General features: G+C 41.1%; 1 protein-coding gene across 1 annotated transcript in view; it reads left to right on the top strand.

Moving 5' to 3' along the window:
- The window catches only part of kdm2aa (lysine (K)-specific demethylase 2Aa), a 63,007-nt gene that overhangs the window by 28,185 nt on the left and 22,234 nt on the right, over window positions 1-12,588 (top strand). Inside the window, exons 10-16 of the mRNA XM_020621523.1 lie at window positions 3,906-4,032; window positions 4,148-4,363; window positions 4,471-4,571; window positions 8,402-8,526; window positions 10,708-10,831; window positions 10,912-11,040; window positions 12,132-12,215. Coding sequence (XP_020477179.1) covers window positions 3,906-4,032; window positions 4,148-4,363; window positions 4,471-4,571; window positions 8,402-8,526; window positions 10,708-10,831; window positions 10,912-11,040; window positions 12,132-12,215 — 906 coding nt within the window. The remainder of the gene's footprint in view (window positions 1-3,905; window positions 4,033-4,147; window positions 4,364-4,470; window positions 4,572-8,401; window positions 8,527-10,707; window positions 10,832-10,911; window positions 11,041-12,131; window positions 12,216-12,588) is intronic.

Raw genomic sequence — 12,588 nt, 5'->3', positions numbered from 1 at the left:
CCATGGTGGCAGCAGCATCATGCTGTCGGGATGCTTTTCTTCAGCAGGGACAGGGAAGCTGGTCAGAGTTGATGGAAAGATGGATGGAGCTACAGGGCAGTCCTGGAAGAAAACCTGCTAGAGGCTGCAAGAGACTTGGGACTGGGGTGGAGGCTCACCTTCCAGCAGGACAACGACCCTAAACATACAGCTAGAGCTACAATGGAATGGTTTAGATCAAAGAATATTCACGTGTTAGAATGGCCCAGTCAAAGACTAGACCTAAATCCTATTGAGAATCTGTGGAAAGACTAGAAAATTGCTGTTTACAGATGCTCTCTATCTAATCTGACTGAACTGGTGCTATTTTGCAAAGAAGAATGGGCAAAAATTGCAGTTTCTACATGTGCAAAGCTGGTAGAGATGTACCCCAAAAGACTTGCAGCTTGTAATTGCAGTGAAAGGTGGTTTGACAAGGTATTGACTCAGGGCTGAATACGTATGCACACCACACTTTTACTTTAAAAAATCTTGAACACTATGTATCATTTTCCTTCCACTTCACAATTATGCGATACTTTTGTGTTAGGCTATCATATAAAATCCCAATAACATCCATTTAAGTCTTTGGTTGTAATGTGACAAAATGTGGAAAAGTTAAAGGGGTATGATTACTTTTGCAAGGCACTGTACAGTATTGTTCAAAATAATAGCAGTACAATGTGACTAACCAGAATAATCTTAAGCTCTTAAGGCTGTGCAATTGGGCAATTAGTTGAAAGGGGTGTGTTCAAAAAAATAGCAGTGTCTGCCGTTGACTGTACAAACACAAAACTATTTTGTACAAACGTTTTTGTTTCTAGGATTTAGCAATCCTGTGAATCACTAAACTAATATTTAGTTGTATGACCACAGTTTTTTATAACTGCTTCACATTTGTGTGGCATGGAGTCAACCAACTTGTGGCACCTTTCAGCTGTTATTCCACTCCACTCCACTCCACAGCCTTAAGAGCGTGCATATCATGAATGCTGGGTCTTGTTTGCTTTCTGAGAATCTACTGCACCTACTGGTAACTTGTTTGCCATGTAGCAATAAAAAATATACTAAAAACCTGGATTATTCTGGTTAGTCACATTGTACTGCTATTATTTTGAACAATACTGTATGTCTTGCTTTCAGTCACACTGTGGCGACGCTAAATGAAGCACTGACCAGCGAACTATTGAGAACTTTGCTTAAAAAAAAAAACAACTTACATTATAACTGTCCCTGAAAAATAACTAGCCTATCTTAATCCATTAACTGTTTGGTCACCTCCATAGAGGGAACATGGTTTAGGGATGGAAGATAGAGCTCAGAGAGGGACAGATGAGGAGAGAGAAAGGTAAATATCCAGGCAGATGCTTTTCATACCGTTCAAAGCAGCTTTGGAGAAAAGATCATCATATAAATGTATGCCAATACAGACTGCTTGACTGGATTTTAAGTCTCAAGTATGAAGAGCTGGACATCACCAGGCCTTGACATGATCCACACCTACTGGTTAAAGAAGCTAACTTCACTCCATGAGTGCCTGGAAGGACAAATGAACCAGCTACTAATGGATGGAATCCACCCTGAGTGGTTTGAAGGCCGGACATTCCTGATCCTGAAGGACCCCCAGAAGGGAGCAGTACCATCCAACTACCACCCAATAACCTGCCTCTGCACAACATGGAGGCTCCTGTCAAGCATCATAGCAGCTAAGATGAGCAGGCACATGGCTCAATACATGAGCAGTGCCCAGAAAGGGATTGGTAGTGACACCAGAGGAGCAAAGCACCAGCTACTGGTTGATAAAGTAGTCACTTAAGACTGCAAGCCCAGACATAACAACCTGTGCACTGCCTGGATTGACATGGATCCTGGAATGCTTGGAACGGTACAACATCGACAGGATTCTTAGAAGCCTTCATCAAGAACTAAATGGGAATGTGGAAAACCACCCTAGAGGCCAACTTCAAGCCAATTGCACATGTCAACATCAAGAGCGGTATCTACCAAGGAGATGCTCTGTCCCCACTGCTGTTCTGCATAGGGCTGAAGCCCCTCAGCCAGATCACCACCAAGAGCGTTTACGGATACCAACTACGGAATGGAGCAACCATCAGCCACCTCCTCTACATGGATAACATCAAGCTGTAGGCCAGGAGTGAACGAGACATCGACTCACTGATCCACACCACTAGGATCTACAGCGAGGACATCGGAATGTCATTTGGACTGGATAAATGTGGTCGAATGGTAACAGCGAGAGGGAAGGTAGTCAGAACTGAGGGGATTGTACTACCAGAAGGCAACATAGCAGATGTTGAGGACAGCTACAAGTACCTTGGGATCCCGCAGGCAAATGGGAACCATGAAGAGGCTGCAAAGAAAGAAGCAACTACCAAGAAGTGCCCACAACTGCAGAAGGGATCAAGAAGGAGGAACTACACATTCAGAATTCACTTAAAGTGGGCCTTTGCCAAAGCAATGAAGAGGCTCAACACCAACAGGGATAAACCAGAAACAAGAGGGGATAACACTGTCATCCCTTATGTGGCTGGTTTATCAGATTAGCTGAAAAGGATTTTCCTCAACCACAATATCCCAGAGACTGGTATATCTGAAGGATGTGGTATATGCAATTAAATGTGGTCAGGAGTGTAATGACTTGTACGCTGGAAAAACAAAACAGCTGCTGCACAAGTGCATGGCCCAACACAGCAGGCCTAACCCCAGTGGGCCAGAGTCAGTAGTCCACCACCACCTGAAAGACAAAGGGGATTCTTTTAAAGACAGTGAAGTCCAGAACCTCTCCAGAGAACACTGCTGGTTTGAGAGAGGAGTCAAAGAAGCAGTTTTTGCCGAAATAGAATACCCCTCTCTAAATAGGGGTGGTAAACTCAGACACAACTCCTCATCCATTTACAACTCTGTTTTGAAATCTCTACCCAAACATTTCCACCCCAATTCACACCAGGACAATAAGTGTCAGTCCACATGAGGGTTCAAAGATGGGCAACGACACTCACCAATACCAGACCCTAACAACTCAGTCAATAGTGGACATTGTTGGCTGGCAAAGGACTAAAACACCACGCAGTTTGGTAAATACCTCATGCTAACCACCAGTCAGAGAGAACTGATGAAGCCTCATGCATAAGAGGTTAAACGTTTTCTACCTAAAACTAGGTCCAGATGCCGTCTTCTAAGCTTTTTCAGCGTCCTTGAAAATAATTTCTTGAAGAGTGGGAAGGCTCAAAATGGATTTGATCCGCAGTTGTTGCACTCTGATTACACAGCTATGGATTAACATACTGTACTGTGCAGACATTTAGGGACTAAATTAAAGTGAGGATGTGTGCAGTAAAGAGAAAATCAATATTTGGCATGACCACCTTTGTTCATATAACTTGATGTGATCAGGGGCCTCATTTATCAAAGTATGCATAGAACAAGTTTTGCAAGTGTGTTCATAGGAAATGTGTGTAGGAGCCGGAAAATTTTTGCATTTATCAAAGTTTATCATTGTTCATTTCATCCAGTGACCAATGACAAATCTCATCTGTTCTGTATCCATGTGTTTGTGCACACAGATGTCCATTAAGCCTATATAGTCATACCTTTGAAAGTCCTTAATGTGGAGAGTTGTGGATTAAATTTGTCAGTGAGGAAAAATGGCATTAAAGACACTGTATCATCATCAGAGCAGTTTCCAATCATGCACCAGACTTGTGCACATACAGTAGACTAAGTGTCATTTATTTTGTGTTCCTGTGTCACTAAAATGTCCTGGGAAATAATTTTTTGTAACGAGGGGGAATCCTGTCATCCATTACCAGTAAGGACAGGAATTGATGGATTTTGAAATAGCTAAATGCTCCTTTTACCTCCAACAGGTTCCAGTGAAATTTCGCCACCCCTTCTATTATGAGATGTGCTGGTATGTGTTGGAGCGTTACATCTTCAGCCTGACCAAGACCTCCTATCTCACACCAGAGTTTCAGAAACACACTCTGGGCATTGGTATGAACACAGGCATGCCAGGGTGGGGCACTGTGTGGAGACAGCTTTTTCATGACAAGTCTTGGATTTTGTAGATTGGTTTTAAATAGAATGCGAAACTCATTCTTTCTGTTAGGCTTGAAGAAGCCTTCTGGCTTAGACCAATCCAGTGAGCAAGTGAGAGAGGAGAGAGATGGTGGCACTGATGAAGAGGCTTCAGAGCAGTTTGACAAGGCTGCAGTTAAAGTTCATCTGACTCCCTTTGAGTTGGAGGGGCTGTGCAATCTGCTGGGTAAATTGGAGGCTCTGCCTTCCAACAAGAAGTGTGTGCCAGCAGGATTTTCCAGCACTGATTACACAGATCAAGGTATGACTGGTACTGTAATTAAGAAAAACTTGTCTTGATATTCATGTTGTCCACATAAGTGTTTGTTTTTTTCCCTGCTTTTTGTCCCATCTCCCTTGTCTCTGCTGTGCTGCAGGTGCTACTAAAGGAACACGCTGGTGATAATCCCAAACTTTCCTACACTGGAAAACCCATTGTTAGGTGGCCAAAGAGGGTGAGAACTATTCCCTTTAAACCCAGCACATTAGTAATGATAATAAGAATAAGGGTATAGGTAGAGATTCTAAGTTGAAGGCAGCCAAACTTTATTTTATTTTTTCTAAAGAAATCCATGACCTGGATGACTGACTAGCTTCACCAATATAGCGGTAATAAAATCAAAGGCCATAAATTATGTCGCAGAGTATGTGCTTGCCGTAGAGTCTCCTTTCCCCCCGAGGGGTGCATGGTTGATGGTGAGAGATGCTGCTGAGATTTCGTTAACGTTGGACAGCTCAACAAGTCATAAGCAAAATATTGTTTAAACACATACAGTGCTTTTTCCAACCATAATAAGGTAGACACCAAGTTAAAACCAGATTTTCATCAAACCAAGCCACCTTCCACAGCTGGAGATGGTCCCCGCACACTTGTCTTACAGCCAGTTGCACATAAAACCAATTTGTCCAGCATGGAAGACAGCTTGGTTTGATGAAAATTAAGTTGTACGTTGTCGTCTACCCTACTACAGTTGGAAGGAGACATTGTTTGTGTTCAAATCTGACTTTTTTTTTTTTTTTAACTTTACTGCAGTGCTGTAGAGCTGGGGAGTGCAGTCATTGAAAACCATTTGAAATCCACCCATAATAATTGGCTTACAAATAGGTGCACAAAAACATATGAAAGCAGCTTATGAGACATGATAAATAATACAAAGCCTGCACATGTCCCAGTCTTCATCTTACAGGTATTTTTGAGAACAGGTAAAGTCAATCCATGTGCTGCTGTCATGAGGTTTCTTTGGTCCATTCAGGGGTGTGTGATATTGTAGCTACAGTATGTGATGCTTCTTTGGCCAGTGAAGGTGAAAATGTCTTTTATTTTATGTGTGAAGTTACAAAATGTTTAGACTCCCACCCCAGCCCCTCAAAACTGTACTGCACTGGTAGACCTGAGGTTTGAGGTTACAAGCTGGAAAAAGTAGGCTATCGACAGAAAATGAAAACCGGCAAAAGATTAAAGGCAGACTGAAACAGTATAACTAAAAATTAAATAATAAAACGAGTTTCTGAAACTTAACTCTGGTTTGAAAATGAGTGGAGCAAGATTGACAGTTAATGCTAATTTATAAGCTCAACCTACACCAGACAAAGTGAGGTCAGTTGGCCTTTACGATCCGCAGAACTGAAGTGAACTACGAGCACTCCAGTTAATGGAGGAAAATTATACTATATTGGCCTGTAAACCTATACAGTATTGTTCAAAATAATAGCAGTACAATGTGACTAACCAGAATAATCCAGGTTTTTAGTATATTTTTTATTGCTACATGGCAAACAAGTTACCAGTAGGTGTAGTAGATTCTCAGAAAGCAAACAAGACCCAGCATTCATGATATGCACGCTCTTAAGGCTGTGCAATTGGGCAATTAGTTGAAAGGGGTGTGTTCAAAAAAATAGCAGTGTGACATTCAATCAGTGAGGTCATCAATTTTGTGAAATAACAGGTGTGAATCAGGTGGCCCCTATTTAAGGATGAAGCCAGCACTTGTTGAACATGCATTTGAAAGCCTGAGGAAAATGGGTCGTTCAAGACATTGTTCAGAAGAACAGCGTACTTTGATTAAAAAGTTGATTGGAGAGGGGAAAACCTATAAAGAGGTGCAAAAAATTATAGGCTGTTCAGCTAAAATGATCTCCAATGCCTTAAAATGGAGAGCAAAACCAGAGAGACGTGGAAGAAAACGGAAGACAACCATCAAAATGGATCGAAGAATAACCAGAATGGCAAAGGCCCAGCCAATGATCAGCTCCAGGATGATCAAAGACAGTCTGGAGTTACCTGTAAGTACTGTGACAGTTAGAAGACGTCTGTGTGAAGCTAATCTATTTTCAAGAATCCCCCGCAAAGTCCCTCTGTTAAAAAAAAGGCATGTGCAGAAGAGGTTACAATTTGCCAAAGAACACATCAACTGGCCTAAAGAGAAATGGAGGAACATTTTGTGGACTGATGAGAGTAAAATTGTTCTTTTTGGGTCCAAGGGCCACAGACAGTTTGTGAGATGACCCCCAAACTCTGAATTCAAGCCACAGTACACAGTGAAGACAGTGAAGCATGGTGGTGCAAGCATCATGATATGGGCATGTTTCTCCTACTATGGTGTTGGGCCTATTTATCGCATACCAGGGATCATGGATCAGTTTGCATATGTCAAAATACTTGAAGAGGTCATGTTGCCTTATGCTGAAGAGGACATGCCCTTGAAATGGTTGTTTCAACAAGACAATGACCCCAAACACACTAGTAAACGAGCAAAGTGTTGGTTCCAAACCAACAAAATTAATGTTATGGAGTGGCCAGCCCAATCCCCGGACCTTAATCCAATCGAGAACTTGTGGGGTGATATCAAAAATGCTGTTTCTGAAGCAAAACCAAGAAATGTAAATGAATTGTGGAATGTTGTTAAAGAATCATGGAGTGTAATAACAGCTGAAAGGTGCCACAAGTTGGTTGACTCCATGCCACACAGATGTGAAGCAGTTATAACAAACTGTGGTCATACAACTAAATATTAGTTTAGTGATTCACAGGATTGCTAAATCCTAGAAACAAAAACGTTTGTACAACATAGTTTTGTGTTTGTACAGTCAACGGCAGACACTGCTATTTTTTTGAACACACCCCTTTCAACTAATTGCCCAGTTGCACAGCCTTAAGAGCGTGCATATCATGAATGCTGGGTCTTGTTTGCTTTCTGAGAATCTACTGCACCTACTGGTAACTTGTTTGCCATGTAGCAATAAAAAATATACTAAAAACCTGGATTATTCTGGTTAGTCACATTGTACTGCTATTATTTTGAACAATACTGTATGTGCTTGTGTACACAATCCCACCCATTATGTAGAAGTATTTACAAATGACCAATATGTCACATGAAGCTATTGAATACTCTATAGACATCAGTGGGATAAATGAAATGATGAACCAGAAAAAAAAGCAACAATTTCTAACAAAATCCAAATGAAGTCGACCCTCTTAGTTAAACTTTAAGTAAAGCTGACTGAATGAGCACATCCTGCAACTTGACTCGGCTGAAAACTACAGTATATTACAAAAAAAGAAAAAAGTTTACACTAAACTGAAATATAACTCTAATAGTCCACAGGAAAACAAATGAGATGCCACCAAAAAGAAAGAGCTGAAGAATTTCAACTGCAGATTAATAAAGTATGTATGGAAGCGTGTAGAACATCCAAGTAATTTTTAGCCCCAGAATCCTGATGTATGGAATCTTGAGAATGCCTCACTGAGCAACTTTCACAAGAGTGAATTGGGCACCATCTTGTGGCCCAGTATTAATTTCTTAATACATCCATGATTCTCCATGTCAATATGGCTACGCCCTACATGGACCCTGGAGAGGGAAAAGAATTAATAGCACAATCCTAAATAGTCCCAGCAATACACCAGAAAAATTATTTACAAAATAGTAAATAAACTATCAGGTTAGATATATCACAATTATATAATTGGCTACAGCAAAAATAATGATAAGACTCCAGGAATATAATCTTGCTTTCCATAAAGCTAAAATGCAAATTCTGTACCTGTTCCATGAGGAGAATGTGTCACATGCAATATCAGCACATACCATATGAAAATGTACGTAAAAGTTGTGAAAATGACATTCCTGCCTGTAGTCATGTTCTGTCACTTTAAAATATACTACATATTTGGATGCAATGATTGTACTTGTGTTTATTCTAGCTGCCTCCCCTTTTCTTCTTTAAAAAAACAACTTATTCATTGTTTCTTCTTTACTTTTATGCTTCCCTCCACAAGCCCTCATGGTACCAGCCTCCTGCTCCACCACCTCCTCCTCGCCCTAAACTAGCCTCTGCACCCATCATCCCACGGCCACAGAAACCAGCCTCTTCCATGTCTGTGCTGAGACGTCGCAGGGTCAGGTAACATGGCACTTGTGTATGTACATGTCTTTATTACACTGTATAAGCAAATTTATGTTCAATCGTCGCAAGGACATTTTGGTATTGTATGGATTTTTTAGGTGATCCTCAACTTCATTGTTTCATTTTGTATTATTGTATAATTTAACCTTTATTTTACAACCTCTTTTTCAAGCCCTGGTGAGATGGCTGTATTACAAGTAACAGATAATAAAACACACACATAATACTAAAACCAGACAACAATGTATAAAATGTTCAATAAACTGCAGAAACAGTATCAAAAATCAAAGCATGTTAAGGACAAAAATAAATAAAAAAAGAATCATACACCAGTGAGTTTACAATAGTCTTGAAATCTTGCAGTGATACCAAGTGTTTGGAGCCAATATAATTTTAAGTTGTTTATAATTGTTAGCAGAAAGAAGTGTATACCCCTCTCTGCTGTTCACTCAGCCCAATCAATCAAGATGGGTGGCTACCAACCAAGACCCCTGGTTTCTTCTTTTAAAGGGAGTTTTCCCTCCCTGTCCTTGCTGAAAAGGGATTTGTTGGGTTTCTCTCTGTAGTGTCTAGTCAAACTTTTTTAACAAATAAAAAACTGAAAAATTGGGCGTGCAAAATTATTCAGCCCCCTTAAGTTAATACTTTGTAGCGCCACCTTTTGCTGCGATTACAGCTGTAAGTCGCTTGGGGTATGTCTATCAGTTTTGCACATCGAGAGACTGAAATTTTTGCCCATTCCTCCTTGCAAAACAGCTTGAGCTCAGTGAGGTTGGATGGAGAGCGTTTGTGAACAGCAGTTTTCAGTTCTTTCCACAGATTCTCGATTGGATTCAGGTCTGGACTTTGACTTGGCCATTCTAACACCTGGATATGTTTATTTGTGAACCATTCCATTGTAGATTTTGCTTTATGTTTTGGATCATTGTCTTGTTGGAAGACAAATCTCCGTCCCAGTCTCAGGTCTTTTGCAGACTCCATCCGGTTTCCTTCCAGAATGGTCCTGTATTTGGCTCCATCCATCTTCCCATCAATTTTGACCATCTTCCCTGTCCCTGCTGAAGCAAAGCAGGCCCAAACCATGATGCTGCCACCACCATGTTTGACAGTGGGGATGGTGTGTTCAGGGTGATGAGCTGTGTTGCTTTTACGCCAAACATAACGTTTTGCATTGTTGCCAAAAAGTTCGATTTTGGTTTCATCTGACCAGAGCACCTTCTTCCACATGTTTGGTGTGTCTCCCAGGTGGCTTGTGGCAAACTTTAAACGACACTTTTTATGGATATCTTTAAGAAATGGCTTTCTTCTTGCCACTCTTCCATAAAGGCCAGATTTGTGCAGTATATGACTGATTGTTGTCCTATGGACAGAGTCTCCCATCTCAGCTGTAGATCTCTGCAGTTCATCCCGAGTGATCATGGGCCTCTTGGCTGCATCTCTGATCAGTCTTCTCCTTGTATGAGCTGAAAGTTTCGAGGGACGGCCAGGTCTTGGTAGATTTGCAGTGGTCTGATACTCCTTCCATTTCAATATTATCGCTTGCACAGTGCTGCTTGGGGTGTTTAAAGCTTGGGAAATCTTTTTGTATCCAAATCCGGCTTTAAACTTCTCCACAACAGTATCTCGGACCTGCCTGGTGTGTTCCTTGTTCTTCATGATGCTCTGAGACTATCACAGTGCAGGTGCATTTATACGGAGACTTGATTACACACAGGTGGATTCTATTTAGTATTTCTATTCTATTAGTCATTTAGGTCAACATTGGATCATTCAGAGATCCTCACTGAACTTCTGGAGAGAGTTTGCTGCACTGAAAGTAAAGGGGCTGAATAATTTTGCACGCCCAATTTTTCAGTTTTTTATTTGTTAAAAAAGTTTGAAATATCCAATAAATTTCATTCCACTTCATGATTGTGTCCCACTTGTTGTTGATTCTTCACAAAAAATTACAGTTTTATATCTTTGTTTGAAGCCTGAAATGTGGCAAAAGGTCGCAAAGTTCAAGGGGGCCGAATACTTTCGCAAGGCACTGTATATAAAGTACCTTGAGATGATTTTTGGGTGATTTGGCACTATACAAATACAATCAAACTGAAAGGAATCAATTGTATAATTATTTAGGTGTATGATTAACTGCCTTTGGAGAAAATCCATTTGTTGGGCTTTCCTTCTCTGCAGGTGTAAGCGCTGTGAAGCCTGTATGAGACCTGAGTGTGGAGACTGTAATTTCTGCAGAGACATGAAGAAGTTTGGTGGACCGGGGAAGCTCAAGCAGACCTGTGTGCTACGACAGTGTCTTTCTGTAAGTAACTGATTTCTTCATTTATTTATTTATATATATTGGATACGTCTGTTTTGTAACTTACCTTCTGTCCCCTTCAGCCAGGTCTTCCTCTGTCTGCAGTGTGTGAGATCTGCAAGGAGCCCAATCAGGAGGAAATGGGCGATCCCTCCCTCACTCTGATGGAGTGTTCCAATTGTGCACAGATAGTCCACCCTGCCTGCCTCACGGTACAACATACACACCCCCTGAGTTGTGTCCAAAATTTGTCTGTATTTACTATACCATATTAACTATACTGAACAAAATTATAAACGCAACACTTTTGTGTTTGCCCCCATCTTTCATGAGCTGAACTCAAAGATTTACAACTTGTTCTATGTACACAAAAGGCCTATTTCTCTCAAATCGATCTAAATGTGTGCTAGTGTTTGTCAGAAACTGTCTCAGGGAAACTCATCTGCATGCTCATCGTCCTCATTGGGGTCTCGACCTGACTGCAGTTCGTCATTGTAACCAATTTGAGTGAGCAAATGCTCACATTCGATGGCATCTGGCACTTTGGAGAGGTGTTCTCTTCACAGATGAATCCCGGTTTTCACTGTACAGGGCAGATGGCAGACAGCGTGTATGGCGTCGTGTGGGTGAGCGGTTTGCTGATGTCAACGTTGTGCCCATGGTGGCGGTGGGGTTATGGTATGGGCAGGCATATGTTATGGACAACGAACACAGGTGCATTTTATTGATGGCATTTTGAATACACAGAGATACCGTGACGAGATCCTGAGGCCCATTGTTGTGCCATTCATCCACGACCATCACCTCATATTGCACTATGATAATGCACGGCCCCATGATGCAAGGATCTGTACACAATTCCTGGAAGCTGAAAACACCCCAGTTTTTGCATGGCCAGCATACTCACCGGACATGTCACCCATTGAGCATGTTTGGGATGGTCTGGATCAGTGTATACGACAGCGTGTTCCAGTTCCTGCCAATATCCAGCAACTTTGCACAGCCGCTGAAGAGGAGTGAACCAACATTCCACAGCCTGAATATGTATACTGAAAATCAACTGGACTTAGATTTCTAGGTCAAAGACGTTTCACCTCTCATCCAAGAGGCTTCATCAGTTCATCAGAACTGATGTGGTCTTGCTTTCTGAAGCCACTTTATGAACATTTGGCATCATGAAGGGAATTTAAACCCCTGACCTTATAAATGTTCCAGAGAGGTTGGACCCAATATGGTAATCCCATTGTCTTTTTTTGTCTCTTTCATCTATCATTTTTCTACTTGTTTGTATCTGTCCCCACAGATTGTTGGTGAAGGAGTGGTGAATAAAGATCTGCCTAGCTGTTGGGAGTGCCCAAAATGTGTCCAAGGGATCACTGACCCAGAGGTACACAATTTCTTGTTAATGAAATATACATATACAGTTCACACTGAAACACAGTCTCAAGGTCTTAGCAATAACAATTTTATTTGTATAGCACTTTTAAAAAAAAACAAACAAATGTTACAAATTCCTTAACAATAACAAAATTCAACAATAAAAATCATATAACACACCCAGAAATCAGAAAACACCAGAGATACTACATCTAAAATTGTCATAAAAATAGGCCATATAATGATGATCACCAAAAGAAGAAACACTGTAAAACCCATGGAGCCCAAAATGAGGAGTTTTCAGTTGCAATTTAGGAAATGCCAGGCAGGCTCAGGGCTGACCAAATTTCACATGGAAGGCTGTTCCACAAACTTGGTTCAGC

Source organism: Monopterus albus, unplaced genomic scaffold, assembly GCF_001952655.1.
Source record: "Monopterus albus unplaced genomic scaffold, M_albus_1.0 scaffold260.1, whole genome shotgun sequence".
NCBI classification, from domain to species: domain Eukaryota; kingdom Metazoa; phylum Chordata; class Actinopteri; order Synbranchiformes; family Synbranchidae; genus Monopterus; species Monopterus albus.
Note: the sequence above shows the minus strand (reverse complement) of the source record. Positions and strands in the feature narration are given on the sequence as shown.